The sequence below is a fragment of the Pholcus phalangioides genome, unplaced genomic scaffold, assembly GCF_987345545.1.
Source record: "Pholcus phalangioides strain wild (caught in Gottingen) unplaced genomic scaffold, Ppha-v1.0 ptg000007l_1, whole genome shotgun sequence".
NCBI classification, from domain to species: Eukaryota; Metazoa; Arthropoda; class Arachnida; order Araneae; family Pholcidae; genus Pholcus; species Pholcus phalangioides.
This window is the reverse complement of record NW_028301600.1, coordinates 26,638,218-26,659,666: the sequence shown is the minus strand read 5'-3', so window position 1 is coordinate 26,659,666 and position 21,449 is coordinate 26,638,218. Positions and strand designations below refer to the sequence as shown.

Sequence of the window (21,449 nt, the reverse complement as noted above, 5' to 3'; positions counted from 1 at the left end):
CTAAATTAGAAGCAAAGGAACAACACATTGAGTCATTGGTTAAACAATATCATAATATCTTTGCAAAATCAAAATATGATGTTCCACCTTTAAATATTGATCCCCCTAGATTAATTTTGAAAGACAAAGCACCGATTCACCTTCACCCTTATAGACCGACCTTTTCTGATTCATCAGAAATTAGGAAACAAATTTCGGACTTGGTGAAAAATCAAATCATTGAGCCTTGTGCATCCCCGTGGGCTTTTCCAGTTTCTCTGGTAAAGAAAAAAGATGATGAAACTACGTCTAAAACAAGATTAGTATGTGATTTTAGAAAACTTAATATCGTCATGAGATCTGAACATCATCCAATCCCTAGAATAGACGATGTATTAGATAAATTGGTATGTGCAAAAATATTTTCATCAATTGATATCGCTTCGGCTTTTTGGCATATCCCTCTCCATCCTAAAGATCAAGAAATAGTATCTATTGTCACCCAAGAAGGGCAGTACAAATGGAAAAGGTTGCCCTTTGGTTTAGCAAATTCCCCCTCAATATTTGAGAGAGTATTAAATACAATCTTGCAAAAATATGAACTTCCTTTCTTGGTCCACTACTTTGATGACATAATTATTTTTTCAAACAATGTTGATGACCATATATCACATATCCGAAAGTTTTTTGAAATTTGTCAAAAAGAGGGACTCAAAATTAAATACTCAAAATGTCAATTTCTCAAGGAGAAAATCAATTATTTGGGATTTGATATAACCCCAGGGCATTATTCTCCATCTATATCAAACATCGAAGTGATTAAATCGTTGTCAGTCCCAAAAAATGTTAAGCATTTACAATCATTTTTAGGAAGTGTAACTGTATATCAAAGGTTTATACCGAATTTCGCGAATATTAGACATCCGTTAAATCAACTTTTGAAGAAAGGGGTTCCCTTTATATGGAATGATGATTGTCAACAGGCATTTGAACAGTTAAAAAATGCGATACTGTCAAAACCCATTTTGAGGATGTATAACCCTCAATTACCTTGTTATCTGTATTGTGATGCGAGTTCCACAGGAATTGGTGCGGTTCTCAAACAGCAATATCCAAATGGTGAAATGCATCCGGTTGGATATTTCAGTCGTGCACTTAGAAAATATGAGCTCAATTGGACTATTAGTGAAAAAGAATGCATTGCAATTTTAGATGCAATCCAAAAATTTCATGTGTATCTTCACGGACGTCATTTTACTGTCTATACTGATCACTCAGCTCTTCAATATCTTCAAAACATAAAAAATCCCACGGGTAGGTTATTCCGATGGTCATTACGTCTTTCACAATACGACTTCACTGTAAAGCATATCAAGGGAAATTCCAATGTTGAAGCAGACATGTTATCACGTCTTCCCATGGTTCAATTTTTGTCACCTACAGAAATTATTAATTCACAAGACGATACAATTCTGTCTGACAAAAGATATTTCAAAGATAAAGATGATGTCATTTATATTCAGAGAAAAGGCATTCGAAAGGTTTTCGTACCGGAATCCTTAAGAAAAGAACTCATTCTCAGAGCGCATACAAAACATGGCCATACTGGTATTACTCAAACTATTAAATTGCTTTCTCCTCAATATTATTGGCCCTACATAATTAGAGACATAAAAAATTTCATTAAGTCTTGTACAACTTGTCAGACTGTAAAAAAACCTGTAGGACCAACATTAGGGGTTTTAGGAAATTTACCGGAAGCCAAAGTACCCTTTGATTTACTTGCTATGGATACAATTGGAGGTTTGACCAAGTACGGAAGTACGAAATCTTATCTTCACGTGGTTGTGGATCATCATTCTAGATTTGCATGGGGTTTTCCTTCCAAATCTACTTCCATCAATGCGTATATCCAATGCCTTAATAAGATTTTTGAAACTGGAAAACCAAAATTATTATTAACAGACAGAGCACCTTCATTTACGAGTCCCAGATTTCGGAAGTATTTAAGTAAACAAGGGATAAAACATATTTTGACATCAAGCGCCAACCCATCTACAAATGGTTTAAATGAAAAGTTAAATAGAACTTTAACTGAAAGGTTGAGAATATTGTATTTTGAGAATAAAAAAAACTCTTGGATAAAGCATATAAAAACGGTCTTGGAGCAATACAATTCAACTCCTCATACAATTACAGGATTCCCACCTCAGTATCTCATATTTGGAGATCTTTCTTCCGATTTGACAGAGCATGTAAACCCATATCCACCTCTGGAAGAAGCTAGACGTTTAGCATATTCTAAATCTCAAAAACAACATGAAAAGAGCGCTGCTCTCCACGATAAGAAACATCCACCACATAATTTTCAACCAGGTGATAAGGTCATGGTTAAGGTGTTTCCTCATCCAGATAACGGAAAGTTGTGTCCAGCTTACACTGGACCTTACACTATAATATCAATATTAAGTCCACAAAATGTTGAAATAGACAGACCGAACCAACCCACACGAAGGAATAGTGAAGTTATACACGTGAATAAGTTAAAACCATATTATTGTGATGTTCAAAATGAAAACGATGATAGCATTGTTGAAAAATCATGTTATTTTAGTGAATTACCATTTTTTGATAATGAGCGAACTCTTAAATTAGAACAAATTCAATCTGATTTATCTCCATTCGCTCCAGAATTTATACCGTCAAATTCTTCGAGCAGTTCATCGATTGAGCACAAATCTGTTGAAAATCAACATGTCTATGCTGTTAGTAATTCAGAATGTTCATTTTCAGATATTGGTAACGCTTGCATAAAATTATTAATATTTTGTATTCGGAAAATTCCATTTCATTTCTTATTATTGCTATTGTTATTTCTTCCTATTTCATATATGTGCGTAATGCTGTATGTAAAATTTATGGTTTTGTGTCATATAGAGAATGTTACAATCATCGAGAAAATATCTTCAATTATTAATATTGATGTGAAATCATGTTTCGTCAATGTTACTGAATATGCTGATAAACTCTCAAGCCAGTCATGTCAGAAGACTTGTACATAACCAAAAGCACATTCAATCGTGTATTGTTTTTATTTTACTCTAGAAATTATGATTTTGTATTTTTGTGATATTTTTCTTAGTTTTGCAATGCCATTCTCATATGTGGCTCTTATATATTTTTATATTATTATTATGTATTCCCAGCCACCCTCCCTTTAAGTGCAGAGTTTCACTCTTGTTATTGGGGGAGTATATGTTGTATTTCTACGTAGAAAGAAACGTTCCCTCATGTACTAGGTGCTGGTGTACCCCCCATGTTTTCGGATTCTTGGAATGTGCTTGAGAATGGTAATGTAAATATAGGTCATGCTGTCTGGGGGTCACGCTGTCTGCGTGGGAGTGTATAGAAGAAGCCCATGTACTCGCATCAGTTGAGGTTTGTCTTTTGCAAAGGGTGGCAGCAGCTCTCATCTGCTCTCACCACTTTAAATAAATTCTCATTATTCTTGATGTTATGGAATTGCTCTGCTGAGTGTCTACGTGTCTATATCTTGATATAAATACACTACGCATTTCTTTTTTAAATACCACATATGCTTATTTTATCATTTTGTTATAAATTTTCTTGCCATAAAGCAGAGCTCCTAGGCACCAGGCCATCAGAAAATCTGCATTAACATCTAAAATTTTCTTTATATAATTGTTCAATTGAAGTCTATGAATGACACAAAGTTTTTGATTTAATGACAGTGTGCCTTTTTTAGCAAAGGAAGGGATGTATACAGGGTACATAGCAAACAGAGGGTATGACATTTTACTGGTAAATTGTTGATTCTAGAGGTATACTTTCAATTAGAAAAAAGTTTCCAAATAACGTGCAGTACTCAGATATACATGTCATTCATGTTTCAAGGGTTTGTGCAGTAATTAAAATGAAAAAATTAGCTTTTTATACACTCCCCGTGTGCCCGAAAACCCAATTAGAAAGTTATTGCCCTGTCTCTCTTGATGCCAACGAAAAAAAATTCCATGTTTCCAAGTGCAATATTCACTAAGATATTCAAATTCAAAAAATGGAGGGGAAACCACTAAATGCAGGTAAAATATTTTTTTGCATTCAGAAGCTGTTTTTTCTGAGTTTTTCTCCGTTTTTTCTTGAATTTGAATATCTCATTGAATATTGCATTTGGATACACTGAATTTTTTGTTGGCATCAATTCTGCAACCTCATAATTTTCCATTATATTCCATTGAGATTGAAGATCCAAAACTTGTTAAAAGTGCTTCAACTTTATCAAACTAGAGAAACTTAAATAGGATTTATAAGAGCTGCAAATCACACACACACAAAACATTAAATGAAAATAGCGATAAACTTTTGTTTATCAATAAAAGTGTTGTAATAATATACAATTTGTTTTCATTTTGTTTATTAAAAATAATACCTATGTTCGTGGAAGCTATTTTCAACAAAATAAAATTCTATATTGGTTACAACTATCTCAGTTTTATGTTTTTCTTTTTTTTCTGACCTTTCTATTTCTTTTGCAGCTAGACAAACTGCTTAACAATGGCTGCAGACTGTGTGTTCTGTGGCTTAATAACCAAAAAAGAAAATTTCTTATATGAGGTAAAAAATGTGTTTAATATTCTTTATTTGTATTCTGTGATACATAAAATCAAGTTTATGAATAGTACAGAATAAATTTTTTCTACTAAAAATCTCTATTAAAAATTGAATTGGATTTGGAAGCTGTAGGTGCACAATTGTTAAAAAGAAAGAAAGATTATATACTGTATTTTTTTGTACCTCAGAACCATACAAAGTACAGATATAAATTTTTATTTCATCATTTATTTAGAAACTTATTTGTATTACTTATAGATATGCTTTTTGCTTGGCCCAATTAATTGGTTCCATAATATAATCATGCAAAATGAGTTGAATTCAGCTTGGATAAAATAGGGTGAGGGGAGTTTTTGGAAGGAAATTTTTGTGAATGAATTAATTATAGGAACATGGTGTAGACATGTAAAATTCTTGAGAATAATTTTTAGGAGAATATTCTTGATAATCTCTGGAAGGGCCATTATAAATAACTGGAGAATATTCTTATTCATGATGAGAATATTCTTATTCATGATGAGAATATTCTTATTCATGATGAGAATATTCTTATTCATGATGAGAATATTCTCCTGTTATTTATAATATAAATATATATAATATCCTTGAAAATATTCTCTGGAAGGAGTACTTTTACAAATTACCAGGGAATATTCTTATCGAAAATAATAAGAATTATTCTCAAATTATTAATAATAGTCCCTCCAGAGAATATTCTCCTCTGAGAATATTCTTCAGTTATTTATAATAGTGTAGTCCTTCCAGAGATTATTCTCAAGAATATTTGTAATAACATGCATTATAATAAATCTACAAATAATTTCAGAATAATTTTTATTTTATGATAAGAATATTCTCTGGTAATTTATAATAGTTGTCCTTCGAGAGAATATTCTCTGTCTCCCATCTCTCTTCCCGTGAAGAAGACGGAATATTGAAGTTTGTAGTCCACAATATTAAAGTTTAAAAGCGAGAAAATGAAACCAACATGGGGCTGAATTGCATAACTTGCAAAGAAATGTTATGTAAATGTAAAAAAAAGAATAGCTTCCTTTTTGTCAATTAACTTCAACTTTTATGCTTTGCCTTGAACTTATTTCTGAAAATTTACCTAATTTTAAATAACTTTTTAAGATTTTAATCTGAAGGTTTCTAAAATCTTCATAACCAAACTTTTAAAACCTCTCATCGTGACCCAGAGAATATTCTCGAACTAAAAGTTGTCATTGGGGGGTGAATATGTCAAAAATTGTTTTGTTGTAAATGTTTCAGGCAATGAAAACTGATTTATATTTCATAATATAAACAAAATTAGTAAAAAAAATTTAATTTAAAAGAAAAATGAATATTCTTGATTATTCTCCAATTTTTACATCCAGGAGAATATTCTCACCTCGCATCTTTATATGGTGGGTCGAACCCCCACGTTGTTGTGGCTGATACAGATTAATATCTCATGTCTAATGGGTGGTAGTAGATGCAAATCTTTGGTATAGGTTAGCTTATATATATAGCATCTAACAACTCAATCGAATACAAAACCACTGAAATCCGATGCAGCTTCATATTGGTGAAAAATCAGTTTTGAACTTCTACAATCGGAAAATAGAGATAGAGAAAGTCAGCTGCATTCATAATAGTGCTCTAATTTATTGTTGTGTACAGTAAAAGCCCATTATAACGAGCATGGTTTATAATGAGAATCTCACTATTGCTAGTTGTTCAAAATTGATTGCCAAAGAACATTAGCTCTTTTTGTGTATAATGCCGCTGTGGTGGTCGAGTGGTTATAGTGACGGACTCGCGATGCGAGGATCCGGGTTCGAACCCCACAGTGGTGGTCGGCTGAAGTTGGTTTTCTGTGGTTCCCAACTTCAAGGCGCAAATGCGAGCCGATCTCCCCGTTAAAAAGTCTCGCCACAGAGAGCAACAGTCCTACAACGATAAATCATTCAATCATAACACTTCACTCATAGTTAGAAAAACTGGTGGCAGATGGCAGCACTACACATAACAAGCATTACAGAGAAACAAAAAAAACTTCACGTCAGGTTTCACTACACGTACACGCACATTCCCACATGTACCGATTCGTTGGGGGTTCCGGGGGCGGTGCATTCGGGGGGCGCGGGGTGCATGTGAGGTGTAGCAGTAATACAATAATACAAACAAATAGTAGGTAGGGCCTCCAAAAAATGGTTCGGGGATCCATGATGTTCTTAAGTCAGCCACCTCGTTGGGCAATTTGCCTGTTGTGGCGTTGTATTTGTATTATCGGTCTAGAGGTGATGGGACATCGAAACATGAACCTTATTGTTGGCACCATTTCAAATTTGGTAGAAAAGCATCAAAATGCATAAAACCCTATGTTTGGCCGAAAAAATAACTGGCACAACTGCTTTGGCGGCAGCAGGTGATGGCTGGCGTTTAGTTTGCCTTTTTGTTCGTAATCGAAAATCTGGTGCTGGTTTTTTAGTGACATTAAAACATTTCAGTCTTTCCACGAGATACATGGGTACATAAAGCAGCAGATACAAACTTTTTGCTATACGCAGCTAACGATACTAAAATTCCTACGTATGGTGGCAAATCTTTGGCAATGGATTTAGAATTATGTAGACTGTTTAGATGGCCCTTTTATTGCTTATGTTAATTGCCCGATATTAGGTGCTGAATGTTTAGAACATTACGGTCTATTAATTGACAAAATTCTCATTTGATTGACAGATTGACTTCACTTTCGATCAAATGTATCAATGCCGGTTGTACTACATTAGGCTTAAAGACCATTTGTGGAGACTCCCCTTACTGGAACATTTTATCTAAATTTCCTAATCTGACGAATCCTTCTATCTATGCTTGCGGCTACTTCTAAAAAACATTGCATTACACATTACAATTACTACTAAAGGTTCTTCTATCTTACCAAGTTCAATACACATTGTTCCTAAACGTAATGAAGAATACCGTTTATGCAGAGATTACAGAAACCTTAATTCTATAACGTGTCCAGACAGATATCCTATACCACATGTTCATGATTTCAGTTATGTTAAAGGCATTTTTTCTAAATTGGACTTGGTTAAGGCTTATCAGATAACTTTAGATCCTGAGTCTGTTGAAAAACTGCCATTATTACCTCATTTGGACTTTTTAAGTACTTCTACATGTGTTTTGGATTGTCTAGTGTCGCACAATCATTTCAACAGTTCATAGATATTGTATTAAGAGACTTGAACTGTTTTGCATATTTAGATGACTTGTTGCTTCAACAACAGAGGAAGAACATCTTAAAGATTTAAAAAATTAGTTTTTGAACATTTAAAGCAGTGATTCCTAACTTGGGCATTAACGCCCCCCCTGGGAGCGATGGAATGTTCCAGGGAGCAGTAGAAGCTATGGGTATAACAGGATCCTATGGGTTAGATTGCGTTGGGGGTGATGGGAGAAAAAAATTTCTGGAGAAGGGGGCGATGAGTGTGTGTGGGGACAAAAAAAGTTGGACAAAAAGGTTTTTGATATAATTCTTAATTTTGATAAATGCATGTTTGGGATATCTGAGATAGTTCTTAGGATTTTTGGTTAATGGCAATGGCATTTCTCCTTTGCCAGAAAAAGAAAGTTGATATTCTTTGTAATCATCCACAACAGAAAACGATTGCTCAACTTTTATCACTGTTTCTTGAAAAATGCATCTAACCAGGCTCCCTTACACGATTTGTGCAAAGAAAGGAAAGAAAAAATGCCTCATCACTTGGTCATGGGAAACTAGTTGCTACTTTCGAAACGTATAAACATGTTATCATCAGCGCCACACTATTGGCTCATCCTAAACATGATGTTCATCTTTCATTGTCAGTAGATGCATCAGATTTTGCTCTCAGATCTTCCGATGGTATTTTCAAACCACTCTCATTTTTTTCTCAAAAGTTAACTACAACTTACAATTGTGAGTTGCTTGCTGTTTATAGTTCTATTAAACGTTTCAGACGCATGTTAGAAAGCAGACCTTTTACGATCTATTTACGAGTGATTATAGGCCTCTAACCTTTGCCTTTCAAAAAGTCAGTGATAACAGCTCTCCCAGACAATGACACCATTTAGAATATGTATCTCAATTTTCAAGAGACATTCGTTACATACAGGGTGAGCAAAATATTGTTGCAGATGTTTTTTCGAGACTGTCCAGGTTTTGAAGTCCAAACAGATCAGATCACTGCTATGGTCTGTGCAAATGCCACCTTCAATCATAGATTGCCTCTGCTTGTAATTGGTGAATCCAAAATACATGTGCTTTCAAAAATTTAAATATGAACACATTGCCTGCGAACTATTATGCCTAAAATAGTACTTGGATGGACCAAACAATTTTTTCAGAATGGTTCCACAGCCTTTTTGTGCCTCAAGTTAAAGTTCATATGGCCGAAAAGCAATTGCTGCAGGAAGCACTGCTGTTGATGGATAGTGCCCTGACACAACTCTCTTGTGAACTCAAAAGTGATGGCAAAATAGCATGCCTCTTTCTCCCAGCAAATACAACTCCACTTAGCCCTGGTCCATGAGCTGTAGCCTATGGACTAGGGCATAATTGAAAATATAAAGCGACGTTACAGAAAATCTTTTATCGAAGGCTTGCTTGGAAGAGATACAACATAAAAGACACTATTTTCAATGTCACCACTGCCTGGACTGGCCTTATATTGAAGTTTATATTGATCGTTTTGTGTGTGTGTTAAATTACATACAATATGCATGTATTATTCACTTTAAAAGGATTTTATTTTCATTTTCTTCCCTAACCTGCAGTGAAATCACGTTACTGTACATATGTATTAAGATATTTCTGTTAACTCTATTTGGTTATCCGTCACACAGTCCTGGTCCGGATGGTGATGGTTAAACGTTTTGCTGTATGTACATTTATTAATTTTTGCCATTTGCAGTTTATTTTTTGCTAGTATATTAATTTGTGTATATGAATATTTCATTACTTTTGAAAAATTTTCGTATTGCGTATTCTTTGCTATTCTTGAAAAATAAATATTTTGTGCACATGTCATTAATGCTATATTTGCTGCTGTAACTATATTGCCTATTGTTGTACTCATGTTGCTCACTGAGTAAGGTGCTAAGCGATATGGCATGGGCGATCCCTAATTGTATATATTCCCAGACAGACCAGACATGACCAGATATATATTCTCCCACACAATATTGCTATTTTGTATTTTTTTCATCAAATCCACCGGAGCGAGTGAACTCAACCCAATAAAACTGATGCTGGCTTCTAGTCTGCAAGTTATCAAACTCATTTGCTCACCAATAAGGTGTTAAATGAGATGACTCGCTCCGATGGATATTTTATATTTCACAATAAGATTCCCACTTTTTTTTTTTTATCCTGTGTATATAATATGGCAAGTGTAAGATAACATGAGATGGCATGGCCCCCAATTGCTTTTAAAACATGCCTTCATCCTAATATGTGTACATTAATCCATCTTAACGAAACCCCGAAACTTTTCTCCAACTCCCAACCCCATCTCGTCGGTAATCACCACAAAATTTGTTAATCACGACAGTACCCAATTGCCTGGGAAAAATATGCTGTAAAAATCTTGTATATGTTTTTTTTCCTTTTCTTTTTTGACACAAAATGTGTTTCAGACTCTGCCACGAAGCTGGGCTGGAAGCGATCTCGACAACGGGATAAGTCCAGTGGCAAAGTTCTGGCGTTCATTCATTGTAACTATAATGCCATATTTTTTTGCATTGTACCATGTGTTGTCCTTCAGACTCACGGGGGGAGTACTGTGGTGTTGCTTGTCTTGTGCAATTTTTATATTTTTATTGTTTTTTATGCCACCCATTAGCTAGGCATTATCGTGTCTTCTTGCTCTGGAATTCTGTCTGGCTCCAACTGTTGACTGAACATTTACTAAAATCTTGCTTCTATTTTTATGTAATAAATAACTCTAAGAAAAAAGAGTCACATGACTCAGTATGTTTCCAAAATAATGAGACATCCACCAGCACTCGCGTCACCATACCTTTTCATCCAGTATTATATCTAGTATAGCCTGAGCGCTAACACATACTATTAAACTGTAATTCAATATTTGAGTGTAATATTTATGAGGAACTTTTAGTTCTCTATACATAAGTGAACATAGATTTGTGGCGGGAGGGGAATGTGTTGTGTGTGTCAATAAATATGTACATATATATGATTAGGTTACCGCACATATCTTTGATATTGGACACTCCTCCTGTATTGCCACCCGTGGTTTTCTAGTTTTGCTTCTGAATGTTTAATGTACTTACTGTTAGCTCCCTTATGTGTGATTTCATTGAAAATTATATTTTCAGTGTTTTATTCATTTCAGGATGAGGAGTTTGTTGTAATACGAGATATTAAAGCGGCAGCTTCATATCATGGTCTACTCATCCCAAAATTGCACATAGAACAGGCAAGCTTGTACAACATAGATGCATCCCTGGGTAACAAACTTACTTTTATTACATTGGAATATTTATTGAAATGTAATTAAATTCACTCAAAACATCTGCAATAGTATGATGATTGCTGTATCTATGCAAATCTAATACATAATTTCTTCTGAGATCAAACTTGCTAATTTGGGTGGATATCAGAATTGGTGGTAATGACTAATGCCATGATTCCCAAATTTCCTGTTAGCAGTTTCCATGGGAATGAGATTAGAATTTTGAATTGCAGTCGAATCCCATTATAATGCACTCCAAGAGACTGAAGAAATCACTTCATTATAACGAAATTTTGTTATACAGGAATTTCCAATTTTTAACATGCTCAAACAAAAACAAAAAATTCGTTGTAGCAGAATTTGATTCTAAGGAAAAAAATACTTATTTATGTTCTAGATAATAAAAAGAATGAAGTTGAATTTTAAAAATAACACAAAGCAACTCAAATCAATTAAACATTGAAGTTTTTTGTATACATTTTACTTAACATTTTAGAGGCAAATAATCTGTAATTATATATTTTTTACACAAGTATTGCGGAAGTCAAGGAAAGCAAATTCCTGTAAAGTATATGCATGCTCAAATAAATGGTCCGGAAGGATCTGATAAATATCGTATTAGGCCGAACACATACTGGGGATGTGAGCAGAGAGGTACGAAATAGCGTCGAAAACAAATGTACTGTTTTGTTCTGCGCCTCACATACTCGGGCAGCGAGACAACGAGGAGAAAGAGGCAGCTCCAAGAGGTATGCGACTCTTTCAAGCCGGTTTGTTTTCATCGCGAGGTAAAATCAGACGCTATTTGGGTATTGGTCAGTTTTCTCCCCTTTTTTTTTCTCCTCGCTCTCTTGGAAAAAAAAAAGAGAACTTCTGAGGGGGGATCATCATCATCACACCCATTTGGTTTGGAGGGAGAGCTTCGGATGTTTTTCCACTTTTGGTGCTCTCTCTTCTTTTCGATTCCCATTGTGCTTAACCCATTCTATCCTAATTTAAAAGTTTGACGATTGTTGTGGTAGCATTTTACGGATTAATTCCCCCCATTATTTTTTTAGCCGTGAATATTTTTCAAAATTTTACTGGGACTACGAGATAGACATTTCGCAAATTTCCGTCCATCCCACTGCGCAAGGGCGTAGCCAGGGGGGAGGACTTGGGGGGTCTGGTCCCCCCCCCCCGAAATGTGAAAAAATGACCGAAAAAAGGGAAAAAGATGGCCAAATCTATTGTTCTGTCACTTTGGTCCCCCCCCGAAATGAAAGTGGTCCCCCCCCCGAACGAAATTTCTGGCTACGCCCCTGCCACTGCGCTTTTTGCATGGAAAACTACACTATGTGCACGAGAACTTCCTTCTGACGAACGAACAGTGCTGCAACTAGGAAGGGAGCGGGGGGGGGGTGTGGTTTCCCGGGCATAGTATCATAATGGGCGCAAATTCCATCCCTTAAATTTCATCTTTTCAATTGTCCCTGAATAGCTTGTAATAACAAACATACTGCCATGGGACATAGGCACCAGAACATGACGGGGGGGGGGGGCTATTTCAACCCCCCCAATAAATTTTGTGTTAGGGGGGCTGAGAACCCCCTTCCCCAATTAATGAATAAATAATGCGGGGCACTGCACCCTTCTACATATGGGCTCAAGGCTCACCACGGAACGACTGGCAACTTTCAGTCCTCTCAATGTTTTTCATGCCCACGCCTTTGCCCTGGGCTGCAAAATGTAGAGGGTGGCAAATTTTTGTCTGAAACTGGAAAACCACTAAAAAATCATAAGTTATATACCACTATAAATCATTATGCAGTCGCAGGGGCGGAAAAATCATTTCTTCCCCACAAAGACATCAAAAATCTTTTAGAAAGAAAACTATCTATGTACTGTCTATACCAGCGGTTCTCAACCAGTGCGTGCACTGGTTGAGGGAGCTCCGCATTCACTCGATGAAAGTAAAGTGAATCAGTAAATTTTATGACCAAATGAAAAAAAAAACGTAGCGTACGGGGCTCCGTCGTAGAAATTATATATTAAAAAGGGCTCCGTCGTAGAAATTATATACTAAAAAGGGCTCCGTCGTAGAAATTATATACTAAAAAGGGCTCCGTGACTCAGAAAAAGGTTGAGAATTGCTGGTCGACACTAATTTTCTACTCAATACTGAGCATGTTCTTAGAATTTCAACAAAAAAATTTGTAGAAATTTTTCTAGGAACGTCATTTCAATGTTTTCCAGGGTAGGGGGGAAGGCAAAGAGAGAAAACACACATGAACTCAATGTATGTATATCTACTCTATAATCAAAAAGTGATAATCGTTCCGGTCCCTGTCAGCCCTGCCCTTGTGGGGGGGGGGGGGTCATGTCGAGAGGTATAATATATATATAACACCAGTGCTCCCAACACACAGGGTCGGGGTACCCGGGGGATTGCACGTGTACCTTAATGGGGAAATTAAAAGGTTTGATTTCCAGGGCCCTTGATGGATCTCGTTGTTTTCTTGCTGCTTTAACATTGAAAAATTTGAGATAGCGGAAGCCCAAGATATATCCAGTCTGGGGACCCCATAAAATTTGCAAATTCGGTCACGGGTAACTGGGGGGAGGGGGCCTGGAATTTATTCATTGGTAAAATGAATACAAATGAACATTTGCCGTGGCACTCACAGGGGGGGATGTATGATAAGCTCCGAGTCAGAGGACCATTTCATTTTGGGGGCCTGGATGAATCTCATTCTTTTCTGTTATTTAGCATTTTAGAATTTGCAACAGCGAAAGCCCGAGATAAAGCCAATCTGGGGGCCCCACTAAAAGTATGCGAACTGGTGTCCCAGGTAATTGGTTGGGGGCCTTGGACTTTATTCGTTGGTAAAATGAATACAAATGAAAATTTTTCATGGCACTTGCAGCGGGGAATGACCAACAAGCTTCCAAGTTGGGGCCCCATGTTTACAGGTTTCATTTTTGGGGGGCCCTGGATGAATCTCATTCTTTTCTGTTGTTTAACATTGTAAAATTTGCAGCACATCGGTAGCCCGAGATAAATCCAGCCTGGGCCCCGCTAAAATTCAGCGAATTGGAGTCTGGGGACCCCATGGGCAAGTTTTCTGGGGGTACTTCATGAATCACATTTGTTTTATGTTGTTTTATTATTGTAAAATTTGCTTCTTCAGTAAGCTGATGCTTTCACATGTCCCTTTCCATAACGCTGATGAAGTGGGACGAAATAAACAAGACATGTTGTGATGAGAAGGGGGGGGGGTTGGCTGCCAAAGGCTGCAGGGGCTCAGAGCCCCTAGTATATATATTTGTATGTATATATACCATTTTTAGTGTATTTTCAAAAGCTCCCCTCCCTTGAATGACAGCCCTGGATTTGTCAACGCGTTGATGGATTAGCAGGGGTTCTCAAACTGTGCGCGCCAACCTTCGTCAGAGGTGCAGCTTCGCAGTGGTCCTGACAAAGGTTTTTCAAAGAAATGCTTTGCTTACTTAACTGCTCTTCACATAGGCGTACGGCAGAATTTTCTCGGGGAGGGGGGTTCAAATTTGTTTTTCCTTCTGGGGAGGGGGTTACGTTTTTTCCGGAAAAATAACACTATAATCTTGGCTTAAGAGGGGGAGGGGGGTTAGAACCCCAAATCCCCCTTTGCGTACGCCAATGGCTCTTCATAAGGGAAATGGGTGGCGTGGGTGGAAAATGTTTGACATCCCGTTTTTTAGGAAAACGGATGAACACCGTGAGGATTGCTCATCGCTTACTAACATTGTCGAAACATGGTTTCTGTTTTTTCTCTTTTATTTTATTGTACTGAATATCCATTATTTCCGTGGATTTGAATTGGAATGCCGTGTGTTATGAAAGAGGCACGCGATTTTTTTCTGATGCAAATAATTAACATCTCACACACAATACATATTTCTGTATTTCTTAAAAAATCGAAACCAGTTGATTGCAGCATCAGTGCGTTCATTGAAATTGGTTATGCACAGAACATGGCAGTTATAAGCAGTGCCGTCGTAAGGCATGGGCAAGGACTGTGGGACCTCAAGATAAAAAAAGGCTTCACAAAAGTGAGATGTGGTTGGGATTTTTGGGAATTTGCCTGGTAGGGCCTCAGAAAAATCATTTGGCCCTTGGGCCCATGATGCTCTTAAGACGGCCCTGCATATAGGAGGAATCTGTAATTCTGGGATTTCATAAATAATGGATCCACACTGGTAATTTAACAACCATGTATACATTTATCGCTAATAACAATCATTTTCATAATGATATGCTGGCCATAAAAAAATTACGGTTTCATCATCGAGGTGTATGGATAACTTCTCACTTCATCTCATTAACTGTGATATTTTCTTTTGAAAGTATCGAAATTAGCTTCTGCGGATTGTAGGCATGTATTTTTATTCGGTGTATAACTAATTGTATTGTCTCTCTATCTTGATTGAAGTATAACGGTTTGATACAAGAAGTCATTAAAAACATATGTAAACAGGACTTGTAGTCTTTTGAGGATTAACGCGTTTATTGCAGCGCTTCTCAACCTTTTTTGACCCACAGAGCCCTTTTCCGGTATGTAATTTCTATGGCGGAGCCCAGACGCCTATTTTTTTTATTTATTCATCAAAGTTTTTGACTTATTTTTATTATTCAAAAATATTAATTATTTTTTTCAAATTTACTGTTTTTATTTATTTATTTTCCTCGAGTGGCCGCGGAGCCCCTGGGAGTTTACATTGAGCTCTAAGGGATCTGCGGGGCACTGGTTGAGAACTGCTGGTTTATCGGAATCCTCCAATATTGCCAAACTGATTGATTTGGCGTGAACAGGCTGGTAGGGTTACTAGTTGGCGAGATGTCACGTTTCCTGCTCAAAGGCTTTTCTTCTTTACCCTTCAGAACGCCTGTGGTCATTTTCGCTCTCCTCCGCCTCCTCAGTATGTTAGGGGACATCGATGCTGATCTTTATGTATTTTCTCTTTTGAAATCGCTCTCTTTGTTCGACTCCCGAGTATGTGTTCGGCCTTAGAGTTCCAAACTAGCTAAGGCTTCAGATGTTGTAGGTACCAAAGCATACTCTAGTGAAAGCTCTTTTTCATCACTGCTGTCCGCAAGCGATTGTTTATTGTTTTCTTGTATCATACGAACGATATCGTTGTCCGTTAACGGTTCGGAAGTGAAGACTTCATCAGAGAAAAGAAATCATCCAGCGTCCATTCAGGACAAATGGTTTCGTTTGCGATGTGTTCCCACGAAGACTGCAAATTGGTGGGTGCACTTTCATCAGCTTTATTTAGTTTTTCACAGAATTCTGCTGCGATTAAATTTGCTTTCTTCTACCCATTACAAATGACTTTTTGAGCGATATCCTTCCAGGCTCCAGCTATCATATCCATAGCTTGCTTGATGTCAGGCCTCACTATGATTTCTTTATTATCTAGTTGTTGAATACATCTCAGCAGTTGTGTACGGTACTTTCCTTTCACCACCTTATTTATGCATCGGTCAAATGGTTGTAAAACAGACATGTAGTTAGAAGGCATGTATTTGATGTGAATGCACTCTACTTTTGAAGATTCAATGTGTGCCATGCAATTGGCTATAAGAAGTATGATATCTTTCTATTTTTTCACTTCATTTTACCATAAAACCTAACTAGCCCCTCATTAAAAATTCTTGTAGTCATCCAAGGCCTTCGACTTGATTTGTAATTACAAGGCAGTGATTTCACATTTTTCAGGCACCATGGATTCTCAAATTTTCCAATCACCATAACTTTTGTTTTTTTCTATTCTGTTCATGCTGTAGCAAAACAAAGCAGTTAAGGGTTGCTTGGAGTTTTGCCACCGATGCACTTGTCTTTTTTAAATGTCAAAGTTTTGTTAGGCAACAGTTAAGAAAAGATTCCGGCTTTGTCTGTGTTGGAAGGATATTATGACTTACTCACTTTCGCTATTTTACCAGCTTTCCATTCATTCACATTTTTCATATCAACTGAATTTGCTTCCCCGCAAATCTGTTTTGCTACCACACTATACCGTTCTTTGAAAGGATTCAGCCAGCTGACATTTGCTTGAAAGTTTTCGCATCAAAAAGCACAAGTGCGAATTCGAAAACTTTTTCTCCTATAAGTGGACCGGTAACTGGCACATTTCGGGAACGAATGTCCTGTAACCAGATAAAGACAGCTGCATCCACATCTTGTAAATTCGAAAGTTAGATCTTTTTCCTAGAAGGTCCTATAACTACTGTTTGAACGTGCAATTTCAATTTCGGCCAATTTTTTCAAAAACATTGAAAGAGTAGATGGAGATTGATTCATTTGTTTTTCGGACACGTGTTTTCAAGTTTGTTATAATGGATTTTTCATTTCATTATACAGGAATTGCACAATACATTGTTCCTATGTAAATTGATTTGAAGGATTGGAAAATTTTTCATTACAATGAGATTTTTGCTATAACGGTATTCGACTGTATTATTATACATTATTTTTCTTTTTTCTGCAGTGGAGAGAATGATTGCTGTTGCAGATGATATATCGTGTATGCAAAATATGAACAAAGTAGAGGTTCGGTAAGTTTTTAACATTGCCTTGTTAAATTTTTTCAGATAATTGTTATCAGGGTTGGCAGGTTTTTGACACATGACAGTTTTTGACAGTTTAAACAACCACTTTTCAATGTAAAAATTCTCATTGGAAACACGTTAGATGCATATAATGTTTAAAGTGACTGTTATGCAACAAATAAATATTTAATATGGTTGTAAAATAATTTTCTACTCTCTACAGAATTATTTTGGACAACATATATGTTTTTTTTCTTATAAAATATACTATTTGAATAAAGCATAGCGTAAACACTAAAGGAAAACTATGGAATGATTTGACAATCTCTGATTCAAGATGATTCTTGACCTTCCAAAATTTCTTCAACTGCTTATATATGTGCATTGATATAAACCACCTACTGTACCCTTTTTACAACAGAAAAGTGTTTAAAAAAGTTTATTACATCATATATGTAATGTTGATTTCTGTTATTATTAAATTATCTAGATAATCACTGATACTTAAAACAATACTCTTATTGTGCATAACATTGAAATATATCTAGCGATCAAAATACTAAATTGTAGGACTAAAATGTCATTTAATTTGGCAATTCTAGCTTGTATATGATGCTCAAGAAACTCCTGTAACTTGTCCTTAGCCAAACTCAGGCAGTCACTGCATTTTTTGACAAAATAATCTTGTGTATACTTTCTTTATATAGTTATACATTTATACGAGTATCATGAATGCGCCCATTTCCATAATACAGTATGTACGTCTAGTTTATTTCCAAACATTTTCATTCAACAATTATATATGATTAAATTAAAGAAATTTGAAAACATAAGTTACTCTATCTCTAGTAGTATGACATGTTTTATACTAATGCAATAATAGTGCTGTTATTTAACAAATTTTTCTTTTTCCCACTTTGAAATCAAAATTTTCAATAAGTCAAACTAATGATAACTCGAAGTTTTTTGTCAGCTGCTACACACATTTGCCTTATCAAGATTTTACTGTTTTTGGAACTTTTTCTGATTGGAAGTAGGCCTCTAGGATCAATAGTTTGCCAGTTGAATGCAGCCAAGGGACTTTCCTTACTACCCTGTATAGTTTGATAATGCTTTAGTACTTTTGAAAATTGAAAAAAATGTATTTGGTTTTTTTTTAGCACCGGGTTTCATATACCACCATTCTATTCAGTGAACCATCTTCATATGCATATCATCTACCCTGTCACTGAGATGGGATATGTTGCTAGAATAATCTTTTCACCTAACACATTCTGGTTTGGCTCTGTAAGTGTTTAGCATTTTTTTAGAATACTTGTTACTCATCAATAAATATGAAATATTCAAGTTTCAGGCATGATTTTTTTTTTCAAATGTATAGAGCTTGCAAAGTAAAAAAGAAAAAATTTGACCAGATAGTTATCTTCTTTTATGAATTAAACCAGGCCAATCTGCGAAAGTTGCTATTAAAAACAGTGACAAAGCATTTGGGGAAGAACACTGTCAGTGAATAAGCCATTTGATGATGGTTTGCAAAGTATCTCAGAGTGGGAAATATGGCCATGTATCATATTGTAGGTTTTCTCACACATCTTGTGCATAGAAAATGTATATTTATTTAGGGGATTTTTGTGTATAATTTTTAATAAATTTTGTTAAGTAAAATATTTGCTTTGCTTTGAATACGTGCATTCATACAGTTGAACCCCGATTTAACGAATCGGAATAAATCTAAGTTTATTCGTTAAATCATTAAATCAAGGTCAAATTGATCAGGTGTATCAACATACATTCGAAACAACAAATTTGTGAAGCTATTTACGTTGAGTTTGCCGTTACAACTTATTTCTGACAATAATTGAAAAAAAAAAATGCATAAACGTATAAATAAAATCCTGATGCATGAAAAAATTGCTTGATTGTTTGGTACATCCAACATTTTTATCAAATTCTATCGAAATTGTCATTCTTTCATTAACCGAAAAATACTTCCTCTTTTGATAACCCACTATTCTTTGCTTGTCAAAACAGAGCACAAACATGAAGTAACTTTATTTCTTTACTGAAATCTAAACATGCGGACAACACAATGTTTTATGGTATTGGTGTACATCAATTGGCCACTGAAATCTTCTCATGCACATTCTAAATGTTCATTGTTTTCTTTACTCAAAAAGGAATAGATTCCATCTTCTTTTTTTGTTTCCCTTAAAAAGAGCTGAAGATCAAATTCTGGGGAATCAAATCTTCGGGTTGTGGTTTTGGGCTATGAGAAATAAGAAAAAATAAAAATAAGGACAGTTTAAGATGAAAATTTGTTATATCGAGGGTTTTTATTGGTTAAATAGGGGTTTGACCTTTATTTTCATCAGAATTTCAGAAAAAATTTGTTAAATCGAAAAATTCATTGAGTTTATGTCTGGGTCTGCTTGTATTTCACACATACACCAAAATTGTACAGGAACTAATAATCAGTTTGTTTTGCAGTATAAGGTCAAGAACGTGTTAATTTATTGATTAAAAACCAAGTATTGCACTAGTCAGTTTGAATTGAATGAATTTTGCTCAACTGTAATTATCTTTTTCCCCTATATTTTTCAGCCAGTCAAAGTCCTGTCTCACCTGAAGAAAGAACATCAATAACTTTTTTTGAGTGTTTTTAATACGTAGCTGACAGCATCACCTTGCTCCATTCAAAGCAATAAAATGACCAGACTGTGTGAACAAGCAATTATAAGCGAGGGGAGATGGATCTCATAATTCTTTCTTTTTTGCTCTTTCGTGATTCTGTTTTAGTTAGGAAAATTATTGTGGTGCCGTTTTTTGTCAGTATAGAGATGCCATCTATTTTTGAAATCAGAAAAAGTGACATAACTAAGAGTGCGCCTTTCTCAGTTCTCAAATCTGATAACCCTATAAAATGCAATTTGTACTATTAACAGCTCATTTTTTTCTGAACTTTCCTGTCACTGGCGCTCACATAAGGTTTTCATTTGATGTTATTCATGGATAAAGCACTATTGGTAGAGTTGTTTTACCTCAGCCATGAATAGTCAGCAGTATAATAAGATATACTAAATAATGTAAATAAACCAGTATAAATAAAATTAAGTTTGTAATTGCAGATATTTTTTCATGTTCTAATTTTTGTGAACATATTTTTATATTAGCAATGTCTTTTTGCTGCACACCTTTTACACTTTGAAAGATAACACTCATAAAATGTGCAATAAGGATACAAATATATTGAATACATACTTTCTGCCATGCAGTAATTTGTTAGAAAGTACTTGGAGAAATGTTCATGTGATGCATGTGTGATTTAGTAGTAGCAATATGCACCTTTATGTCTATCTATAGCCAGCATCATCTGGAGAGAACTTGGAATCCACTACCATAAATCAAATATACTTGGAAAGATTCATTCTGAGGATGCAACATGTTTATTTAAGGTGGTATCTTCAGTGTAAGCACGTGAACATTCATTTTCATATATAACCGTAAATGGCAGATGTTACAGGATGTCCCATAAATAAATTCATAAATAGTTTAAAAATTGAAAGAATTTGATTTGAATGTGGTTTGCGAAAAAGTTATTCTCATTAAGGGGGATTTTTTTTTCAGTACAGAAAAAAAAAATTAGTTCCAATTTTTTGGTCGAAAGAGGGTGCTGCAAGAAAGCAAACCACTGGAATCTACAAATCTATTGCTAACAGACGTCTTTTTTGATTCCATTTCGAGCGTCGTTCTACGTTTTAGAAAAT

General features: G+C 35.5%; 1 protein-coding gene across 1 annotated transcript in view; it reads left to right on the top strand.

Moving 5' to 3' along the window:
* Positions 1 to 20,809, top strand: part of LOC149085119 (zinc finger HIT domain-containing protein 1-like) — a 39,211-nt gene extending 18,402 nt beyond the window's left edge. The window contains exons 2-6 of the mRNA XM_089232930.1: positions 4,533 to 4,611; positions 10,995 to 11,109; positions 17,625 to 17,691; positions 18,846 to 18,972; positions 20,287 to 20,809. Coding sequence (XP_089089056.1) covers positions 4,552 to 4,611; positions 10,995 to 11,109; positions 17,625 to 17,691; positions 18,846 to 18,972; positions 20,287 to 20,328 — 411 coding nt within the window. The 5' untranslated portion in view covers positions 4,533 to 4,551 and the 3' untranslated portion in view covers positions 20,329 to 20,809. The remainder of the gene's footprint in view (positions 1 to 4,532; positions 4,612 to 10,994; positions 11,110 to 17,624; positions 17,692 to 18,845; positions 18,973 to 20,286) is intronic.
* The last annotated feature ends 640 nt before the right edge of the window (positions 20,810 to 21,449 follow it).